The sequence below is a fragment of the Brassica napus genome, chromosome C2 (genome assembly GCF_020379485.1).
Source record: "Brassica napus cultivar Da-Ae chromosome C2, Da-Ae, whole genome shotgun sequence".
Taxonomy (NCBI): domain Eukaryota; kingdom Viridiplantae; phylum Streptophyta; class Magnoliopsida; order Brassicales; family Brassicaceae; genus Brassica; species Brassica napus.
Window position 1 is genome coordinate 1543969 of NC_063445.1, and position 21367 is coordinate 1565335.

The following is a 21367-nucleotide window of genomic DNA, read 5'->3' on the forward strand; positions in this document are numbered from 1 at the left end:
CATTTTCTCATCAAATGGAAGGGACTGCCGGAGGCGGAAGCAACTTGGGAACCGGAAGAGGACTTGTGGCAATTCCGGGACGCACTGAAGGCATACATGGCGACGAGGGCGTCACCAGCATAGGTGGGGGAGGATGTCACGCCCCAACTTTTGAAGAAATAATGGGTCGGGACCGAGAGGTTTAAAACCGACCATACTTAGTATTTTTCTTAAGTTTAAGCTTGTAAAATATCTAAGTATGGATAATATAAAATAAGGATGGAAGTGTGTAGAATACTTTAGGAGGAAGTAGCTTAAGAGTGAAGTACTTCATGTTGAAGTTACTTCATAGGAAGGAAATGATCTGAGCCGTTAGATCGGTTCGATCTCCACCGTCCGTTGAGGAGGTGATTTTGTATAAATAGGGGGTGAAGCCTCATTTGTAAATCATTCACCAAGTTATAAAATCAAGTACTTTCTAAAGCTCTGACTTCTCTCTAAAAGTATTCACACTTTCTCTCTCTAAGTGCTGATCGAGTTTGTCCGAAAGGCTGACTTAGTAACCACAAGGGTGGAAAGGTACTAAGGCCGCACGTCCTGATTGCTGTGAAGAAATCAGTCCGTGACATGTGGCTTCCCTTTGAATTTACCTTTATACATCTCTTTTTAAAACAGTTTGTAATTGTTAATTTTCTGGGAGGTTTATAATTAGACAATAAACTAAATGTGAAGGATCATAAATTAGAAAAGTCCCGTTAACTATTTTTGATCATGTAAGCTGCCAACCAAGCAAGACCACTTTCCAACTATTATTGACACATGCTTTCCAACATGGGACATGAAACTTTATTTCAAAAAGACTATTATTCTGCTTTAATCATTCCAAAAGGTGATTAGAATTTGGAATATTGAACTAATTCATTCTGGACTTGTATACCAATTAGGCAAAAGTATCAATGGACAGAACATACACCGTATACTATACAATGCGTTTTCACCTTACCTTAGCACATAGTTTACTTTCTTCTTAAATACTAGTCTCATACATGCAGTCATCAATTAAGGTGAAAACGCACTGTATATTTCACACACTTTTAGGTCGATTGACTTCAAGTTTGAATTCTCTAAGATGAAAGCGTAATAAGAGAAACATAAATGATAAATTTAAAATTCTATAGATATTCAAATACGGTCACGGGAGAAAACACAGAGTCCTCCATTTGTCGGCAATATTCTTATTTTATTTATTATTATTAATGCTATTATTAGTTTTTGCAATCATGGAGAATAAAATTTTGAACGCTGTCCGAGAACCCTTGTCTAGCCGATAATTAATTAATCGACGGTTGAGATAAAGTTTCTAATCAATCTAACGGCGCCGAATAAGCGTCGGTGAGCTAAAACAAGTGTCAAGCCAGGTCACCATAGCATTTGCTCCCTCATATATAATTTTAATTTCGAGCACTTTAAATAAAAAATAAAATAAATAAAATGAAAGAGTGGAAATGAAGGGAAAATCTTACCTATATATTCTCCCTTATATACTCCTCTCACTATCCTTAGTGTATCTCCTGGCCGTTTCTGCTTCATCTTCTCGAATCGTCTTCTCTTCTTCTTCTCAAAGGTGACTCCTAGATCCGATCATTTTTCGTTAATCGCTCGATCTTATCACTGTTTCTATAAGCTGATTCGCTAGATCTAGCAAGCATGCGTTGAGTATTACGTATCTTTGTTTTAGGCTACTTCGATCGATCTGAACTAATCGTTGATTTCTTAGGGCGTACGCGTTAGATCTATCGATTTTGAAGATTCTTATTGCTTGAATCGATCTATCGCCGTTGATTTCGTTTTTTTTTTCTCAGCTTAGTGAAGATTTATAGCTCGAAATGATTTGGTTGTTGATTTGTATCGTCGATTGATCTAGTTTGATAGCTCGATCTGCTACGGGATCGATGTTTTGAGATCTGTTAACCTAACTTTTCTCAGCTTAGTCGTATCTCACTATACACGTTGATTGATATCTGATTCTTGCGCTTGTTGTTAGACGAATCGAATTAGCTCATAAGCAATAGCGATTTTGCACTAATCTGATTCGTTTAATGTAGTTTAGTGAAAGATGGCCGATGGTGAGGACATTCAGCCCCTTGTTTGTGACAATGGAACTGGAATGGTGAAGGTTAGTATTTTAAAAGATTGTTTATATTTATATTTAGCTTTTGTCTACTTGTGTAGACCTTTGATAATGATTTTGTATATGAACAGGCTGGGTTTGCTGGTGATGATGCTCCAAGGGCTGTGTTCCCGAGTATTGTTGGTCGTCCTAGACACACTGGTGTCATGGTTGGGATGGGTCAGAAAGACGCTTACGTTGGTGACGAAGCTCAGTCCAAAAGAGGTATTCTTACCCTCAAATATCCGATCGAGCACGGTATTGTAAGCAACTGGGATGACATGGAGAAGATCTGGCATCACACTTTCTACAACGAGCTTCGTGTTGCACCTGAAGAGCACCCGGTTCTTCTCACAGAGGCGCCTCTCAACCCGAAAGCCAATAGGGAGAAGATGACTCAGATCATGTTCGAGACGTTCAATGTCCCTGCTATGTATGTCGCTATTCAGGCTGTTCTTTCTCTTTACGCTAGTGGGCGTACTACTGGTTAGTACTCAATTTAAAAACATTTAAATGTGATTTAAATTTATATTTGCTAAAATTTGATTCTTTTTATAGGTATTGTGCTCGACTCTGGTGATGGTGTGTCTCACACCGTGCCGATCTACGAGGGTTATGCTCTTCCTCACGCTATCCTCCGTCTCGATCTCGCGGGTAGGGACCTCACTGATTCTCTGATGAAGATTCTCACCGAGAGAGGGTACATGTTCACCACCACCGCCGAGCGGGAAATTGTCCGTGACATTAAAGAGAAGCTTGCTTACGTCGCTCTCGACTACGAGCAAGAGCTGGAGACAGCTAAGAGCAGCTCTTCGGTGGAGAAGAACTACGAGTTACCTGACGGACAGGTCATCACCATCGGAGCTGAAAGATTCCGTTGCCCTGAAGTACTCTTCCAGCCGTCGCTCGTGGGGATGGAAGCTCCTGGAATCCATGAGACAACTTACAACTCCATCATGAAGTGTGATGTGGATATCAGGAAGGATCTGTATGGAAACATCGTCCTCAGTGGTGGTTCGACCATGTTCCCTGGAATCGCTGACCGTATGAGCAAAGAGATCACCGCGCTCGCACCGAGCAGCATGAAGATCAAGGTGGTCGCACCGCCTGAGAGGAAGTACAGTGTCTGGATTGGAGGGTCTATCCTTGCTTCCCTCAGCACTTTCCAACAGGTAATAAAAAAACCGATTCTGTCTTAATTTTTACAAGTAGAGAATGAAAATATTGAAGTATGTTTTTGCTTTGTGTGTGTGTGAAACAGATGTGGATCTCGAAGGGAGAGTACGACGAGTCAGGTCCATCGATCGTCCACAGGAAATGCTTCTAAGTGTTTCTTTCTGCCTTCTGGTTCGTGGTGGTGAGTGTGGTACGATCTATATCCCCTTTGTTGAGATGGGGATTGAAACTATATGTTGTTACTGTGGTTGTTTCTTTTTTTATTTTTGGTCTCTTTAGAACCTTTTGGATGTCTCTCGAGTCTTTCTATGTACTTTAGTTTTACCTTTGTTTCTTATTTTCTCTTTTAAGGATGCTTGTGATGCTGCTCTGGTCCTTATTAAGCAAAAAAAAAAATGTCGTATTATATTTGGTCGTCTCTTCATTTTTTGGGAGCTTTCCCTACAAAATATTTGTTTGGATGTCTTGATTATTTTGTTCGCCGTTGGCAAACTATCTTTTATTTGTATTCTTCAGTTGCAATGCAGTTATTATAATATTGAAATGGCTGACATTATAATATTTTGGCGTTATAGACATGGTTGATTAGTTAAGAAGCTTACCTATTTGAAAGAAACCTTGACGTTTATTTATTTGATGGACTGGACGCGAATGATTACTAAACCGCTACTTTCAAAACACTCATAGCTCCGTCCGCCAAAATGGTTTTGGTAACATTGCGCTTCAACCCCAATCGCTACGTTGGAGACTAGCAAAGCAACGATTTCCATCTTTTTTATAGGTGGGATGTATATTATTGGTTATGCTTTTGGATTTTTCGTATAATTTTTCTTTCAAATCAAATTCTCTAAAACAACACAATTTGTTTTCGTTCTCCTTTCTAGTTAATGATTTGTCCCTACCATTGAAAAGACTTAAATGGTCCAATAAACTTTCTATTTGTATTATTATGTAATATTTAAGTGCATGAATAAGGAAGTCCAATAATATTGTTATTCTATAATATCCATCACTTTTGAAATATTAAATTCCACAAGAGTCTCCTCCAGGGCCACCATATGTGAACAGGTCGTGGAGAGGTAGGTCTTCTCTAGCTCTTAATCCATAACATTTGTTACTGTCTAATAATTTTTCTAACTTATATTTTCTACTTCCTATGGCCTTAAACTGTGAATCAATGATTTCAACGTTTTCAATGCGGGCCGACTCCTTTTCATGTTTGGTTGGTAGATGACCATTACCCATTGGTGGACTTTTACCAGAAGGAGAAGCTTGGACTACTCCTAAAACTCCAACCATGTCCGCATTGGTACCTATTAAATCAAATACTTCTTTTGGCCAATAACCAATGTTTAAATCGGGTGCATGGTAATTTACATGGATTGCCCACCAATTTCCTGTTTTTTTATCCTTTGATAGATAATTTTTAAAATATGTTAGGTCTGATATTATACAAAATGAAAAATTGTTACTAAATATATATACATACCTGTAAGATACTAATATATATAGCTCTATCTCCTTTGCGGGGATAAGGGATAGGTATACTTAAAGGATCAGTTCTTGACACTTGAATGAAACCAGGGCATATTGTGTTATAACACCCTGTTCCATTAACACCCTGTCATTATTTAGTCCTAATACATTAATACAATCCATATGATGGATAAAGATAGTTCAAATTAATGTACATTGAAGGACATAAACACCTACCAAAAATAACTAAGTAATTATTAAAAACTTATCCAATATATTTATTATAGATTTACTTAGATTCTAAATTATAGAATAATTTCGCTAAGAATTTAAATAAATCATTAATTTGTTTTTTCGGAATGAACATTATTACTTTAAAGAAACCAATCTATAAAATTTCACTTCAAAAAATATAACAAGTCATTTAAATATAGATTTCCACTTCCTACCAAAAAAAATATAGATTTCCACTATGAAAAAACTTAGACAATCGAATAGCTAAAAGAAAACATATTGAAATTGTTATGAACATACAACAACTGTGTACCACCATTTTTCATTTGTTATTAATTAAAAACGTGTGAAAGTATTTATAGATAAATCTATATATATAAAGTGAATTTGCATCATATTAAATACATGCATCACCAAATGTACCTTCCAAAATCCATAACTCCATGTGCGGCTGTCACCAAATAATGCTGGATTTACCTACAAATCAAATTAGCACTCGATTTTCATACCACTACATGTGAGAACAATTGAATATATTCTCAACATCAGTTTACCATCCAACCAGTTTGAAGAAAATTAACTTTGTCTCTGACTCCACTGCCTACATATATGTTAGTATATGAAGCTTGGTCCACACTAATGTTTAAATCATGTACACTCATCAAAGCTGTCACACCATGATAAGGACCTTGGTATGGTAATGCTCTAACTCCAGCAATCTTCAAATTCACAAAGTTGTAGTTTGCTTTTTATATCATAACATATTTTCAAAATGTACATGTTCATAACTCAAATAATTCAAGGAGATTTTCTTACATGTGTTCCATGACTGTCGATTGTGAACGGACTGAAGTGTTTCTTAGCCCAGTGTTGAGCATTTGTAACAGATACGTTTGTATGTTTTAGAATAGGAACAGTTCCATCTGAACACTCGATGATTTTGTTACTTTGAATTTTGGATTTACTTTTATCTTTTGGTTTAGATATTGAGAAAGATGGCTTCAGCTATTCAAAATTATAGAGTTACACGGAAAATGCATGAGATGTAAACTATGTTAGATATCATTCATTTTTTTTGGACGAAACTACATGTAGACATATTATTACATACAATAGATACATATATTCTATAAGTATGTTTTATTAGCTTCTTGACTTTCACATATCCCATTATATATATTTAGCTAAAATTGTCAGAATAGATAAACTAAACTAGAAATATTTATTTTCTATATTCTTATTAAAATTCCAGTTTTCATTAATAAAAATCCCAAGAAATTAAAAATGCATATTAATCTACATACAAGTTAAGTATATGCAATAAAGTGAAATAATATTTTTTTTTAATATGAAAAGCACATGAATGCTTCGAATGTACACAAATACAAAGCTAACATATAAATGAGCCAGCTTAGCAAGATTATAACACATATTGAAAATATAATTGGATGAGTTGATACCTGGATTTTATGATTTTGGAGTAGGGGATGACTCAACGAAGGTTGCTTATATATGTCCACACAATCATATATGATTTTATCATTAACCTATATATACGAAAAACCAATATCAGAAATAAATCTATAAGATTAGTTTGAGACTTAGACAAATATATATTGATTTCTGTTAGTTTACCTTAACTGAATTTGGATTTCTTACAGTTTCTCTACATTGAACTACACAAACTGTAAATATTATTGTGATGAATTTGCAAAAGAATTTCATGGCTAAAATCAAGGGACTAAATAAAATCTTCTAAAGTTTTTTGGTAGATCAAGATTTACACCCAAATAGTTAGGTATTTATAATAGTTTTCTTTTATCAGATTTTTTTTTTGATCAGAAGGTATTTATAATAGTTTTCTGTTAAAAATAGGGATAATAAAAGTGAAGGTGTTAGATAGATTAAGATTTTCTCTTGTTTCTTTCAGTTTTTATAGGTCTGTATTAATAACCATAAATTTCAACAAATTTTTTACATCTTTCCAAATGGGTCTATCAGAGTATTCCACCAAGACAATGCTAACTTTGGTTTTCCTTTTTATTTTATTTTTATAAAAACAATTAATGAAACACTTTTTGGGCACCTAGTAAACACTTTAATGTTATGAGTCTGTTATGATATTAAGTAAATAGTTTAATTATGATGTTTTCTTATTTTATACAATTTTTTAATTGTATTCATTGTATTAATAAAATGGATCGGATATTGTATCCCTCTTTACTGGTCTACTAAATTTATAAAAGAGAAAATACAATAAATTTGACACTCTTTGCTGATACACTTTGATTTTCGATAAATACATATTCCACTTATATTTTTTTGTAAACAATTTAATATAGGAAAAATTACATGTTTACCACTTTCATAGTACCACTTTTTATTTTTACCACCACTAATAAGACATTTTCAAAAATACATTCTTCACTAAGTGGCAAAAGACTCTTATGCCATTGTTATTTATATATATAATAAATCATTATTTAAATAAAAAAATAATAAAAATAATAAAAATAAAAAAATAAAAAATAAAAAATAAAATAAAAAATAAAAAAATAAAAAATGTAAATTTTTTTTATGTTTTCGAATTATACATTTTTAAATTCGAATTTTTTTATAAATTTTTTTTTTTTGAATTTTTTTATTTTTTTTCAAATTTCTTTTTGAAAAACGAAAATTATGTTTAAAACTATTTTTAAAAATTTTTTATATATTTTTTAAGTATTTATATATTTATTAGAATCATAAATTTTAAATTCTAAAAACCCTACCCCACCCTTCAACTCTAAACCCTAAGTCTATAATAATTAACCCTAAGAATATAATTGTATTTTACCCTTCATTAAAAGTGAGGGTAAAAGTGGTTAGTGTAAACATGAAAAATACTACTATGAATGTGGTATTTGTAGCAATTTCCCTTTAATATACACATTTTGTTTGTATCCGGTGACTAGTTAAGGCTTATCCGTTAAGCAGTGCGTTCCTCTGCAAAGAAAAAGCGTGGGAGCTTGGGAAGAGACACGAGGCTGTTTTGGAGAAGTTGGAAGTACTGGACTGATGATGAACATATTGAGTTCATTCAAGTAAGAGATACTTCTCCTTTTCGGTAATCATTTCGATGTGCAACCATTTGAAGTGTTTGAATAATTCCCACAAAATCGATATTAGAAGACAAAAAATATGGAAGTTTAACAATTTACAAATTACAATGGTACTTTTTTACGCTCTCTTTATCTTAAGACTTTTGTTTTCATTATTTCAACCACATGTGTAAATGTTGCAGGGATCAGCTAATCACAATGATGAAGTTGAAACCGCAAGTGTGATGCTCTTTGTCTCGCGCGAGTATTCCCGTAGAAATCTCAGTTCATTACCGAACTAACTGCCTTCTTGTTTTTTATTGCTTTTTTTTTATTGCTTATTACTTATTTTGTCTTGTGTTTCTCTCCTATTTTGCATTGCAAAGTTTAAATGTTTTAAGTCTTATTTTTCAGGGATTTTGCTATTTTCTCTATTTGCTCACCTCTAAGACACTATGCACATATATAAATACATCCTTGTTGTAAGAAAATAAGAAAATATTTATATTTTTTTAAAATAATATATTTGTATTTATATCACGCTAGCAACAAAGAAAAAAAACGAACAATTAAAAACTATAACTCGAAATCATGGCTAAATATATGGAACAAAATGCTAACAAATCTACCTCAATAAGTAAGCTTATTAAAATAAAATAAAAAGAGTTACTATCGAAAAACATGTTAGAAATGCTGGAACAAGTGAATAACCTTTGGAGCAATTTTTCATTAATTTTATTATTTTGCTCTAAATAAAACGTTATTAAATTTTGATTAAATTGTATGTGAATATTTTTTTTTTTTGACAACCGTATGCAAAGATATATATTATTTAGTTTTCTACAAAAAAAGGTTAAATTCAAAACCAACTTATATTACACGGATAGTAATGCATAAAAACAATAATACTATATTACAAAAATAACCCTAGATAGATCGTATTGTTTTTTTTCCTCCTTCCTTTTCTTCAAGCTCCTCGCATCTGCTCAAACAGCTTTCGCCGTGACTCTGCGCCGCCGACGGAAGCTAATAATATCCGTTAGGGTTTCGTTCACAATGGTAAATCTCTACGATCCTTTTCAATGGCTCAATGTTTTCCAGATTTCGATTTTAGAATCCGTTTTATTGCTTCTTCTCAGGACGCGTTTAGAGATTCGATACTGCAGCGAGGTCCAATCGAAAGCTTTGCCCTCAAAACCGTTCAAGATTTTATACAACCTCAGGTCTGCTCACTGTTTTGTAATTTGTATGTTTCACTCACTTTGGTCTCTCACTGTTTCGTTTCTTATTTATTACACAGAGACAAACAAAGTTGGCTCAAGATGAGAATCAGATGCTTGAAAACATGCTCCGGACATTGCTTCAACAGCTTGTGGTCTGTTTTTTTTATGTTTTGTCCTAAGTCACATGCTTGTTGATTTAATTATTTTTATTTAATTTTTGGGGGGTGGTTTGGTTTAGGCTTCTGCTGCTCAATCAGGAGAGCAGATCATGCAGTATGGTCAGTTGATTGATGATGATGATGATGATGATAAAAATGTACATGGACATGGACAGATTCCTCATCTTCTAGGTTAGCAATTTTATTACAAACTGTTCTGTCTAGTTTAATTAGCATAAGTGCATTTTGTAGTATATTGTTTATATTTTAATTCAAATGGGTTTGGTTAGATGTGGTGCTTTATCTATGTGAGAAAGAGCATGTGGAAGGTGGGATGATATTCCAGCTGCTGGAGGATTTGACTGAGATGTCTACTATGAAGAACTGTAAAGATGTTTTTGGTTATATTGAGAGCAAACAAGATATATTGGGAAAGGTATGTCTGCTCCTCTTTGTATTTAGTTGCCATTAGTAGTATCTTTGGTTTTTTGACTTTGTGTTATTTGCAGCAAGAGCTTTTTGCGCGGGGGAAACTTGTTATGTTGAGGACTTGTAACCAACTTCTCCGGCGACTCTCAAAGGTTCATTATCTTATACTCTTTTGTAGTTTCCCTTTTGTCAATACTTATTGTGAGTCATAATATGATTTTCTTACAGGCTAATGATGTGGTGTTTTGTGGAAGGATTCTTATGTTCTTGGCTCATTTTTTCCCATTATCTGAGCGCTCAGGTAATAAGGGTTGCTAATTGCTTATTTGCGTTAGGATGCAAATATTTAGAAGCTGTTGTAACGTTTACTTGCTTGACTTGTTTCTTGCAGCTGTGAACATAAAAGGAGTTTTTAATACATCTAATGAAACCAAATATGAAAAAGATCCTCCAAAAGGCAAGCAAAGATCTTATCTAATGGCATCTGCTTCTTATATCCATTAGACCGTTCTAATACGTGTTAGCATTATCTGTCTATGCCGTTTTGCTTCTCAGGAATTTCTGTAGATTTCAACTTCTACAAGACATTTTGGAGTTTACAGGTATGTGTTGTTAGTCAAATGAACTTTTGTAGGCAACTCTGTTGTGCCTTTTTTTCATAAGGGCCGTCTCATAAAATTTCTGCTTGCTTATCATACAAAATTCATTTACTGAGAAATTTTCATCTTCCAGGAGTATTTCTGTAATCCCGCTTCTCTTACTACCGCATCTACCAAGTGGCAGAAATTTTCATCTAGTTTGGCGGTATGTGATCTATGGTGTTTTAACTATAAGGCATTACCTTGTCTCATACATATATGTATATGCATGAACTGCCTGTGTAGGTTGTGTTAAATACCTTTGACGCTCAACCACTAAGCGAAGAAGAGGGAGAGGCTAACAGTTTGGAGGAGGAGGCTGCAACCTTCAATATAAAATACTTGACAAGTAGTAAACTAATGGGTTTAGAGGTAAGTTTGATGTGGATACACACGCACATATACATATGAGTGTGGTGTATATCTTTGTGTAAAATGCGTTTTATGCGGTTTGATATGCGTTACCATATAATACAAACTTCTGAAGTTAGTAGTTAACACATTATTTTCAATTTTGGTTACAGTTGAAGGATTCGAGCTTCCGAAGACATATTCTTCTCCAGTGCCTCATTCTGTTTGATTACTTGAGGGTAAATATCTGTCAAGAATAAACTACTTTCTCTCTTGTAGTCTGTTAAAACTGACTCATGTTTGGTGTTAGGCACCAGGAAAGAACGACAAAGATCTGCCATCTGAAACCATGGTCAGTGTTTTTTGCTTTTTTCAATGACCGAATCTGTTCTTGTATACTCAAAACTATTATTGATTTATCTTCTTTTTTTTGGTCTAGAAGGAGGAACTCAAGTCATGTGAGGATCGTGTCAAGAAACTGCTTGAGATAACTCCCCCTAAAGGGAAAGAGTTTCTCCGTGCAGTTGAGCATATACTGGAGCGTGAAAAGAATTGGGTATGCCACCTTCTGCTTTCTCTCTTTACTTTCTGGCTTGAAGGCAAATGGTCTTTAATGGTTTCTTTAATACAGGTGTGGTGGAAACGTGATGGATGCCAACCATTTGAAAAGCAACCGATAGAGAACAAATCACCCAATGCTGGACACAAGAGACGGTACGAGAAACATCTAACCATTAGAAAATTAGAGATACTTTAGGTGCAATAGATTGATAGACATGAAAGTTATCTCTCAGCTTTCTTCTGGTTATCTATAGTCAATAGTTCATTGCAAGTGAGAAGCAACTACTAAATCTAAACAAGAGTATAAAGCTCCACGTGGGTTATCTTTTGCTTTTACAGGAGGCAAAGATGGAGGTTGGGCAATAAAGAACTCTCCCAACTCTGGAGATGGGCTGAACAAAATCCGGTAAGTATCATCTCTCTTTAAATCTCAATCTTCAATTTATGTCTCTACAATAATTGTATCTATGATGTTATGACAGAATGCTGAGAAGGATTCTCAACGTGTAAAAACCCCAGACATTGCAGACTACTGGAAACCATTAGCAGAAGATGTAAGACAATTTATATCTTTTTAAAGCTTTTCGAAATGGCTAATGTCTTATCATCCCACTTGGTGCTTTTAATTCAAATCTTAGATGGATCCATCAGCTGGCATAGAGGATGCGTACCATCATAAAAACAATAGAGTATACTGCTGGAAAGGTCTTCGGTTTGCAGCTCGGCAAGACCTGGAAGGATTCTCTAGGGTACTTCTTACTTCTTTATGACACTCTTAAACTTTTATTTCTCATCTTTAATTTTTTTTTTTTAATTTTGGTTTTTTTTCTACAGTTTACTGATCTGGGAATTGAAGGAGTTGTCCCCGTTGAGCTCTTGCCACCTGAGGTCCGGTCCAAGTACCAAGCTAAACCGAACGAGAAAGCCAAACGTGCTAAGAAGGATGAAACCAAAGGTGGATCTCTGGAAGAAGAAACCAAAGCGGTATCAGCAGAGGGAGCCCTGGTTGGTGGTTCTACTAGTGAAGCTGAAGGTGAAGTTGGAAGAGGCGAATCAGAGGCGATGGAGAGTGATGCTATTGCAGACACTCCTACCCCTGAGGAACAACAAAGACTCGGTGGTTCTGACACGGATAATGGTCAAGAGGCGGGACAGATCGAAGAGGCGGAGACAGAGGAAGGTGGTTTGATGGACACTGATCTTAATCATCCTCCCATGCCTATCTCTTGATCTAGCTTTCAGTCTGTGAACCCTTTCTTTAATGACGATTCCTTTGGATAAATGTATTGATGTTTTATCAAATTAGGATCAAATACGACTTTTTTAAATAAGTTTCACATTTAGTAAATTATGTTGTTTGCATCAAAATTTTGTTGGATGTAAAATTGAAATGTCTGTGCTATTACTCAAGTTATGTTTCATCATGCACATTCAGTTCCTAGTATATCAGTTCAACTCCTAGATCAGTTCCCTAAATGGATCTTCTTTTGTTGAGATACTTGAAAGAAGTGAAACCATCAGCTAGCTGGTGTGGATGGATCCGTTGAAAGAGCCACCGCTTATTACCTAACACTGTTCTGTCTACTTTTGCTGTTGATTATCCGGTAGATAGGGTTACTTAGTTTTGTCTGATGAAATTTATGTCGCATTATAATGGTCTTGTCTGAGCATTTACATGCGGACGAGACCTATCTACAAGGATATTATCAGTTCATTTAGGATTGAATACTGTTACTACATGATGATCATATAATTCTTATTTGAAAAAACTCTCTGCCATTTGTTCGAAGCAGATGGATGAAGGTAAAATAAAATAAAATAAAATACTTCATAAAGACCACAGTATATGCATATGGGAGAGTTGCAACCAACGAGAAAGAAAGAAACCCAATAATCTTTGGATATATAAAATACATTTCAGACAAGAGACTGAATCCGGTTTAGGTTTTTCAACCAAGTCAGAAAAGAACAAGAAAACCTTGCTTGTCTGCAACTCACGCCTTGGCTCTGGCTTCATATTCATGTGGAGGCTGTGCAAAAAAAAACATACACTCATTCAGCAAACCTAAAAACAGTAGAAAGCAAGAGACTCAAGCGAGAGAGAAACTGATGGGTCTTACCAAGAAAGTTGCAGATATCATCTTTTGTGCAAACCATCTCGTGTGCATAGCTCTTTGAGCTGCCATTGCCGCCTGCACTGATTCAAACCGCAGATACACAAAACCTGCGCTGTTCCTGCATTTCACCCAGTTCCAGACCAATATCACATATCTATATTAAACATAAAGAGCTAACTATACAATTGAAACTCATGAGATGATGCTTACTTGTCTACATAAATATCCTTGACTTCGCCATACTTGGAGCATTCATCGCCAACGTCTTCTTTAATGTCTTCATCAAAATTCAGTTCCGTCTGCAACAAAGTAATGTTTTAGTGTTAGTAATACTTGTAGGAAAAAGTCAACAGTCCTCGAGTGACAAGAAAAAGAAGAAAGAACCAACCTCAGTTGCAGGATCAAACATATTCTTCAGTAGAAGGCATTCACTTGGCTGACCAATAGGCTCTGTGACAACAGAAGGGAGTGCTGTTGTCGGAAGCACTGATGTTGGGAAACCAGGATTCATGCCTGGTTGGTTAAGAGCTGTTCCATTTAGCGCTGGTACTCCAATACTGCGCACAGATTAGATTATATGTTATCAAGAGAAAATAAAAACGAGTAAAAAAAGATGCATAAAAGAGAGAGACATACCTTGCTGCGAGACCTGTACGATCCAGCTTCTGCATAAGTAGGACCCTCGATTGTGCATTTAAAGCCTGTGAGAAAGAGTAGTTAGAGAACAAGTATCACGTCAAAGAAAGACAAAGGGTAAAAGGAAAAGGTTATGTAGCTTACCAGGCCTCCTCCATCATCATCATCAAAATCAGCTGATTTTGGATTACCGTCTTGTGTGCCAATATGATCAGCGACAGAGGAAACCTAAGGAAAAAAATAAAATTTATTTATCACAGAGAAATAAAATCAATGACATGCAAGTCCAACAACTCATCTTAACCACAAGGAGTTCAAGACTCACCTTGATTGTCCTTCCAGCAATCTCCAATTTTCCGTTTAAGGCTATTTGTGCTGCCTTTGAATGTTCAACTTGCGCAAACTATGGAAGGAAAACTGGTATGAGTGAGGAATAAAGAAGAAAAAGAGCACCAACTAATTTTAAAACCTGAATGAATCCAAAACCCTTGCACTGCCCAGTCTCGAGGTCACAAGGAAGCTGAACAAGCTCAACAGGACCAAACGGCTCAAAAATCTGACAACAGAAAGAAAAAAATGTGAGCACGAAAATTATTCACCAACACTTGCTGGTCTAGTCACAAGTAATAAAGCTTCTCAAGAAGCCATATCTCTTTAAAACCCACTATTAAGGAGAGTTGATATCAATGAAAATACCTGTCTAAGCTGCAACTCTGTCATGTTGAAATGCAAGTTCCCCACATACAGCTTCCTGTCAACAGGGCCAGTACCACCGCCTGCAGTAGTAGTGGATTGAGCCAAATTCTTTTCAGCTTCAGAGGGCTTAACCATCACAGGTTGTCCAAGAAATAGCTGTCCGGACATAGCTATAGCCATTGGAACCGACATCACATCATAAAACTCGATATACCTACAAGTCCAAAGAGATACTTGACGTCAGAGTACACATAGGAAACCAATATCAGATTAAAACTTACAAAGCATGGAGCAAAAGAGAAGTTTGGAACAAAAAGTTTTAGAGCGAGAGTTCAAGCTGAGTCTCTTTTGGTGGGATGGATGCCTAGATTAATAAAAAATGTTAGCCCAGCATGATAAATTGAACAATAATTAAATCTAGTAGGCAATGAAGATAGTAGCAAGCTCTTCTGTCGTTGAATATCTCAGACAGACTAGGATGAAGCACTGAACAAGAGTGATAAGCTAATGGGTTCCTTCTTTCCTGACAGTGCTTACAATGAAAAGTAACAACTAAAATATGATTCAGGTGTTCTGACATCTACCTTGACCATGCAGAATTGATTAAACAAGAGTTCAAGGTACTGCCATCATCCTCATCATTATCGCATAGATAGTGCATCTAAGAATACAGTTAAATCGAGTTCTTGAAATTGCATTGAAAAACTAAATATTCAGAATATTACGCACCAATTGGCAAGTGCACATACACAAAACTTAAGTTTAACCGAAGCTGAAAGCTGTAAGAACAACATACCCGACTCCTTTAGATCGTCTTGAGTTTCTGTCCATGATCAACCGCACGTCCCTGACCTGAAAGCATAAGGAAAAGAGAATAATAAGAAAAAAAACGAACACATTTATAACCTTTAGATTGAAAATAGAAACTGCGGAGTAGTATCAAGTATCAACACCTTGCCATGGCCTAAACTAACTACAAGAAGAAAAACAATGAACAAACTAGAAAGGCAGAAATTAAACTGACCTTGCCAGCTTTGGAGAAGAACTCATAAACATCTCTCTCGGTAGCTTTAAGAGGCATCTGTGAATTACAAAAAAAAAACAGTTAGCTTAGCCAGTAAAACTCAACTGTGTGGGTTATTAGAGAAACCAAAGTTTGATAATTCACCTGATATGCAAAGACAGTTCTTTGATCCCTCTCTGGATCAGCTTCAGGCTCATCTTTCTTGTCCCTGTGTCTCCTATACAATCGCAAAAAATCATTTCTCAAAACTTTAACTTAATACATTGGTCCTAAACTACATAACAAATTAACAGAATCAAACAAACCTGCTTCCTCTTTCAACTACTTCCCGTTCCCTCTCCTCCCTCCTTGACCTACTGCTGCTTCTCCTCTCCCTCTCCCTCCTCTCTCTATCCTTCTCCCTCTCTCTGTCTCTGCTCTTCTCCCTATCGCTCCTATCTCTCTCTCTGTCTCTCGACCCTCCCCTCTCTCTGTCTCGGCTCTTCTCCCTATCGCTCCTGTCCCTCTCTTTGCTACTCCTCTCTCTATCCTTGTCTCGGCTGCTCCTGTGCCTCTCCTTCTCCCGATCCCTCCTACCTCCACCGTTCTCTTCTTCCTCTCCTCGAGACTTCTTACTCCGACTGCTCCCTCGCTCTTCTTCGTCGCGCCTCTCTCCTTCTCTCTTCCTGTAAGTCCTCTCGCTCTTCTCGTTCCCGCTCCCTTCCTTCTTCCTATCCGCCGACGCATCTCCTTCCTCCACCGTCTTCTCCAGGTACTCGTACTCGTCGAACTCCATTAGGGCTTTTGTTAGGGTTTCGAATTGAAAAGGAAGCAATTGAATTTAGCAGCTCAGCCTTGTTCGATTGATATCTAGAAGATGGTTGCTCGTTCGTAAATTACGAACATAAGCGAGGTTAAAAACGGTATTTCACAGCACCTGCGACGGTGATCAAGGCCTCATGGGCCCGAAGAGTTTAGTAGATCATAGGCCCAAAGAGTTTAGTAGATCGTATGTAGTTCAAGAACAATGTAATTATTTATAGATTTGTCAACAATTTATTCTTATTTTTGAAATTAGTAAAACAATGTAATTATTTTTAGATTTGTCAACAATTTAAAACAATGTAATTATTTTTAGATTTGTCAACAATTTATTCTTATTTTTGAAATTAGTAAAACAAAGTTTTCTTAAATTTATGTTTGTGAATTTTAAAAAGAAATAATCCACTAAATATCTTTGAAAACCAAAATGATGATAAAACCAACTAGTGTACAAAACCATAACTACATAGTCTTGACAAAGAAACAACTGTTTCTGAGTTTTTTTTTCTCCCACACAAAGATGCTAATAATAACACAACGAAGATCCTGAAAAGTTTCATGGAAGAGCACATGCTGTTTCAAGGTCTCAGTGCGGCTTTGTGGACCATTGTTTCCTTGTGAATCTGGTGGCAACTCTTTTCAACAAGATCCAAGAGCTTCTCCAGATTCACTGCCCACGAGTTGAGAATCTCGTTGCTGTCCTTCGACACCTGGAAACACACGATTCCTGATGGTCTGTCTATTTTTGCAATCAGTGCTTTGGACACTACCATCTCTGAGAGATACTTCTCCGCCTCCTGAAAAATTATTCCAACAATTCAATTGTATAAATAAGCTTTACAAGTAACAAACAGATGATACAACCAGAGAGAACAGATCTATTACCTCAATGCTTAGGCATAAAAGCTCTGCAAGTCTCTTTAAGGTTATCCTTGAGTAGTACTTTGAGACAACGAGAATATTCTGTAGAGAAAATAGAAAAAATTAATAACAGCAGTTGCCAACAAAAAATGATTATCATGGAGAGACTTACATGTTCAATGATTCTCAGTTTCAGATCTTCACCAGCTTTGTCACCCAAAGAACCTCCAACCATGGATTTTTCTTTCTCAAACTCATCCTTGTATTTGTTCCAGAGAGACGTCCATTGAATAACCTCCATTGTCACTACCTGTTTTAGAAGCATCCTGGTACGAACAAGATAAAGAGACTACTCAGAACCATATGAAACCGAAACAGCAATTAAAAACGGAGTTTATGGGGGGAAAGAAAACTACTTGAAATCAGGAATTTCTGATAAATTCTTATCTTCCAAAGTTGCATTGAGCAAGCTTGATTGCATTGGATCATGAGGTGCCAAGACCAAGAACCAGCAGATCTTCCTCAGGACCTATTGTTTTAAGATCAAAGAGAAAATTATTATTAAACTAACCATAGAAATGTATATTATACTAAACACTAAATCAATGGTATGAAGCTTACTGGAATCCACTGCTCTGGGTTTTCTTTTACAGAAGGGATGTCATATATCGCCTTGTAGCTACGGCAGATCTCAAGGTACTCATTGTTATGAGAATAATACCTACATGGTTGAGTTTTTATATGGTTATTTATAGAAAGATGAGAATGCCACGGTACATCAGAAAGTGGAAACATGTCTTATAGAAGACTTACCGAATCATTAGCTCATAGTAAATTCGCTTAAGCTCCAACAAAGACGGTATATCAGCAGGAGCCTCCTCTACAATGTTCTCACCTTCCTTAGGTTTCTTCTTATCTTTTTTCGTATCTGCGTCAAACACTCTAGGATTGATCTTCCTAGATAAGATTTGCGCACGAACATAATCTTGACGATCCAAGCACAAACGGACCTTCAAAGGTTAACCAAAAGTAATTAGCACACCACAAATGAGAATACCAGTAGATATACTAAACAACAGTATAATGCAAGTTCTTACTTGTTCAAGGATAAATGCAATTTTCTCAGTTTTTGCCATAGCACCAAATGTCTCCACCTGTTATTCAAGATCAAATTGATTAACTACAAAAGAATATTCTCAGGAAAATTAAATAGCTTAAGGTAGTAAAAGCTTACAGCAACTTCCTGCATGAGATCTGCAGCCTCAGCAATCTGACCCTGGTCTTCCTTAATCTTAGCAAGCTTCCTTGTGAGTCTAGCTCTCTCAATTTCAACATATATCTACACACGTAGAGTTAAAAACGCAAACAGTCACATAAACTGATCAAAATATATGACTGAAGATAACACCATCAGTTTCTTCCGCACCTTTCCAGCAGAAACATTGTTCAGCGTCTTGATAAGCTCAATACGAGTTTCTATGTCTGGAGTCTGATCGATATACTGCATTGCTTGCTGCACCATGGATTGCACAGCCTGCAAATGGATCCACAAAATAAACTCACAACCGTTTTACTTTTAACAATATAATTCTAGAGTTCTAAACATGAAAAAACCAAAATTAATTACGTATGAAGATATTAGACTAAAAGAAACTCGAAAAGCAAAGTAAAATCAACAACAAAAAAACTGAAAATAGAGTAAAGCTTAGTAATAAACTGAAGTAAATATGCAAATACAATCATCCACTATGTGCAATGACCAAACTTAGCATTAATACTAAAGTCAACAGTTAAACATTTTTTCTTAATACCAGGAGGTTCGGGGCGGAAACAAGTAATATTAGTTTCTTCTAAGAGGTCACTCGAACCAGTGACCTCTGACACAATGGCCAAGATTCTTTCCAGATTATCAAAATCAAAGGAATCACAAAAGCAACTTATCACAGGTCAAACTCCCCTAAAATGAGTTATGTATTAGCCACAGAAGGTGAATCCCTATGTTCCGGTTACCAAACACTAATCCCTATGCGATTCACAGTACAAACACAAACGAAATCTCCAACCTAACAACTCCTTTTGATTCCTCAACAAGCTCAATCGAAGAAACTAATGAGATAACCTGTTTAAGCTGACCACGCTTCTTGGAGAGATTGAGAATCTGCTCGTTGAGAAGCTTCCAGTCCTTAGCTTCGAAACAGAGCTGCAGAATCTCGGTAGCCGCCTTCCTTGTACCGGATACATTCTCCGCGAGCCTCATCTGCTTCTCTTCATTCAGAAGCCGATCTATCGACGCCTCGAGGTTGCCGCTGTCTCCCTGAAAATCCACACGAATTAGATTCAAAATCCGAAACGAGAGCGAGAATTAACAACGGATCTGAGAAATCGAGAACTCGCCATCGCTAAACACAGTAATGAGAGGAGGCGATAGAGAGAGATTAGAGGAGCTTATGGAGTTGCCGAGCACAGAAACGATGGCAGAGTCTCAACCCCTTGAACAAGAAAGCTCAGATTCTTGGGCCGATAATTCTTATAATGGGCCACTATTGGGCCATTGACTAATTTGTTTTTAGCTTGTATATTAGCTAGGGGGTGGAAAAAAACTGAACCGAGTCAAACGGAACCAACCGAACCGAAATCGATTCACTCCGAACAAAAGTCTATTTTAAACCATTCGGTTGAAGATTTTCCCAACCTGAATAGTTTGGTTTTAAACCGAACAGAACCGAGAAACCGATGTGTTTTTATAATTATTTTAATTAAAAATATTAGTAATACCGATATATTAAAATTCTAATACCATACCACATATTTTCTATTTTTCATTTATTAACATATATTGTTCTAACTGAATATGTAATCATTAAAATATTTTATTTAGAAAAATAGAAAAGTTTATATCTTTATATTCTTATATATGTAAACATGGATGTTAGATCTAAATCTAAAACCTAAAACCTAAAGCAAATTTTATTAAAACAAAAGTTCTTCTCCACAACATCACATAGAAAATTATTCATTGCAAGCTTTTTAATAATGATATAAGAGACGTTACTAATGATGTTGGTTTTTTTTTAGTTAACTATCATTTGTTTTAATTCTTATATATCTTTTGTGATTTTTAAAAGTTTTTGTTTCAGTTTGATATTGAATCTAGTTCACATAGTTTATGTTTACATAATTTATACTAAAAACATAATTTCTCTCAAAAAAATTAAACTAAGAAGAACCTAACTAAGAAAAACCTAAATAAACTGATCCAAAAATTAAATCCAACCGAACCTAATACAAACCAAACCAAACTAACAATGGTTTATTTCAATTGGAAAAATACTATAACCAAACTAACCAAACCGAACCGAGAAAATAACTGAAGTGCCCACCCCTAATATTAGCTAACTGATTGGTTTGATCACGTACTATAGATTCGGTTTAGGGGTATTATTTGTTTCCCTGATTAGATTTTAATAGTCCTAATCAAATTGGTGTTAAAAAAAGTCCTAGTCAAATTAGAATTTAAGATCCTAAACCAGATAGTATCATGAACAACTCGTTTTCTTATAAATACACATGTTTTCATTTTCCTTATAAACAAACGCACACACAAATCTTAAACCGAGAGAAGTAAAAGCACATCGAATCTAAAACAAGGATGAGGAGTGAGAGCAACAATGTATTATGGGAGCATATGAACACTTTAACCAAAGTCAATCCAAATTAGTTTGGTTTGTTTTGTGTTTGGTTTGTTCGGTTTTAGTTA

General features: G+C 35.7%; 5 protein-coding genes across 7 annotated transcripts; 2 read left to right on the plus strand and 3 right to left on the minus strand.

The window, feature by feature from the left end:
- The first annotated feature begins 1449 nt into the window (after positions 1-1449).
- On the plus strand, positions 1450-3733 carry LOC106382989 (actin-7). 2 transcript variants are annotated; one of them, XM_013823094.3, is made up of 5 exons: positions 1450-1603; positions 2085-2155; positions 2242-2635; positions 2708-3321; positions 3411-3733. In XM_013823094.3, exons 2-5 carry the CDS (start codon positions 2096-2098, stop codon positions 3474-3476), a joined length of 1134 nt encoding a protein of 377 aa, XP_013678548.1. In that variant the 5' UTR covers positions 1450-1603; positions 2085-2095; the 3' UTR covers positions 3477-3733. The 2 variants fall into 2 exon arrangements, with proteins under 2 accessions (XP_013678548.1, XP_013678556.1); XM_013823102.3 differs by having other exon boundaries at positions 1459-1603; positions 2090-2155.
- Positions 3734-4300: 567 nt separating this feature from the next.
- Positions 4301-6760, minus strand: LOC106418092. The gene is made up of 7 exons (XM_048747652.1): positions 6671-6760; positions 6496-6582; positions 5852-6040; positions 5590-5754; positions 5459-5512; positions 4815-4946; positions 4301-4735 (listed from the first exon to the last, which is right to left on the minus strand). Exons 1-7 carry the CDS (start codon positions 6758-6760, stop codon positions 4349-4351), a joined length of 1104 nt encoding a protein of 367 aa, XP_048603609.1. The 3' UTR covers positions 4301-4348.
- A 2278-nt stretch (positions 6761-9038) lies between these two features.
- On the plus strand, positions 9039-12843 carry LOC106383003 (THO complex subunit 1). Of its 2 annotated transcripts, none has more exons than XM_013823112.3 (19): positions 9039-9174; positions 9255-9338; positions 9416-9490; positions 9577-9688; positions 9787-9932; positions 10006-10077; positions 10154-10226; positions 10317-10382; positions 10481-10527; positions 10658-10729; positions 10810-10935; positions 11088-11153; positions 11225-11266; positions 11354-11470; positions 11546-11628; positions 11815-11881; positions 11958-12029; positions 12114-12224; positions 12310-12843. In XM_013823112.3, the coding sequence occupies exons 1-19, from the start codon at positions 9172-9174 to the stop codon at positions 12703-12705; spliced, it is 1830 nt and encodes a 609-aa protein (XP_013678566.2). In that variant the 5' UTR covers positions 9039-9171; the 3' UTR covers positions 12706-12843. The 2 variants fall into 2 exon arrangements, with proteins under 2 accessions (XP_013678566.2, XP_013678574.2); XM_013823120.3 differs by having other exon boundaries at positions 11357-11470.
- Positions 12844-13273: 430 nt separating this feature from the next.
- LOC106383018 (RNA-binding protein 39) lies at positions 13274-16809 on the minus strand. The gene is made up of 13 exons (XM_013823132.3): positions 16254-16809; positions 16093-16165; positions 15949-16005; positions 15721-15776; positions 14925-15138; positions 14698-14784; positions 14554-14631; positions 14373-14456; positions 14229-14293; positions 13981-14149; positions 13803-13891; positions 13596-13710; positions 13274-13505 (listed from the first exon to the last, which is right to left on the minus strand). Exons 1-13 carry the CDS (start codon positions 16721-16723, stop codon positions 13470-13472), a joined length of 1593 nt encoding a protein of 530 aa, XP_013678586.2. The 5' UTR covers positions 16724-16809; the 3' UTR covers positions 13274-13469.
- Positions 16810-17159: 350 nt separating this feature from the next.
- On the minus strand, positions 17160-20158 carry LOC106416361 (26S proteasome non-ATPase regulatory subunit 12 homolog A). The gene is made up of 11 exons (XM_048746759.1): positions 20005-20158; positions 19730-19924; positions 19037-19144; positions 18845-18949; positions 18708-18764; positions 18424-18620; positions 18232-18331; positions 18027-18139; positions 17783-17936; positions 17635-17712; positions 17160-17546 (listed from the first exon to the last, which is right to left on the minus strand). Exons 1-11 carry the CDS (start codon positions 20005-20007, stop codon positions 17328-17330), a joined length of 1329 nt encoding a protein of 442 aa, XP_048602716.1. The 5' UTR covers positions 20008-20158; the 3' UTR covers positions 17160-17327.
- Between the last annotated feature and the right edge of the window lie 1209 nt (positions 20159-21367).

Excerpts from the sequence above, each read along its gene's own strand:
- LOC106382989 (XM_013823094.3), top strand. The coding sequence starts at position 2,096 with ATGGCCGATGGTGAGGACATTCAGCCCCTTGTTTGTGACAATGGAACT. Across the intron at positions 2,636-2,707 it reads CGCTAGTGGGCGTACTACTG|GTATTGTGCTCGACTCTGGT; the intron begins GTTAGTACTCAA and ends TTCTTTTTATAG. Across the intron at positions 3,322-3,410 it reads CCCTCAGCACTTTCCAACAG|ATGTGGATCTCGAAGGGAGA; the intron begins GTAATAAAAAAA and ends TGTGTGAAACAG.
- LOC106418092 (XM_048747652.1), bottom strand. The coding sequence starts at position 6,760 with ATGAAATTCTTTTGCAAATTCATCACAATAATATTTACAGTTTGTGTA. Across the intron at positions 6,041-6,495 it reads TCCAAAATCATAAAATCCAG|CTGAAGCCATCTTTCTCAAT; the intron begins GTATCAACTCAT and ends AATTTTGAATAG. Across the intron at positions 4,947-5,458 it reads GGAGTTATGGATTTTGGAAG|GGTGTTAATGGAACAGGGTG; the intron begins GTACATTTGGTG and ends AAATAATGACAG.
- LOC106383003 (XM_013823112.3), top strand. Across the intron at positions 9,491-9,576 it reads CATTGCTTCAACAGCTTGTG|GCTTCTGCTGCTCAATCAGG; the intron begins GTCTGTTTTTTT and ends GGTTTGGTTTAG. Across the intron at positions 10,227-10,316 it reads CCCATTATCTGAGCGCTCAG|CTGTGAACATAAAAGGAGTT; the intron begins GTAATAAGGGTT and ends TGTTTCTTGCAG.
- LOC106383018 (XM_013823132.3), bottom strand. The coding sequence starts at position 16,723 with ATGGAGTTCGACGAGTACGAGTACCTGGAGAAGACGGTGGAGGAAGGA. Across the intron at positions 16,006-16,092 it reads GAACTGTCTTTGCATATCAG|ATGCCTCTTAAAGCTACCGA; the intron begins GTGAATTATCAA and ends TGTAATTCACAG. Across the intron at positions 14,294-14,372 it reads ATGATGATGGAGGAGGCCTG|GCTTTAAATGCACAATCGAG; the intron begins GTAAGCTACATA and ends TCTTTCTCACAG.
- LOC106416361 (XM_048746759.1), bottom strand. Across the intron at positions 18,950-19,036 it reads ACAATGTTTCTGCTGGAAAG|ATATATGTTGAAATTGAGAG; the intron begins GTGCGGAAGAAA and ends CTACGTGTGTAG. Across the intron at positions 18,765-18,844 it reads ATCTCATGCAGGAAGTTGCT|GTGGAGACATTTGGTGCTAT; the intron begins GTAAGCTTTTAC and ends CTTGAATAACAG.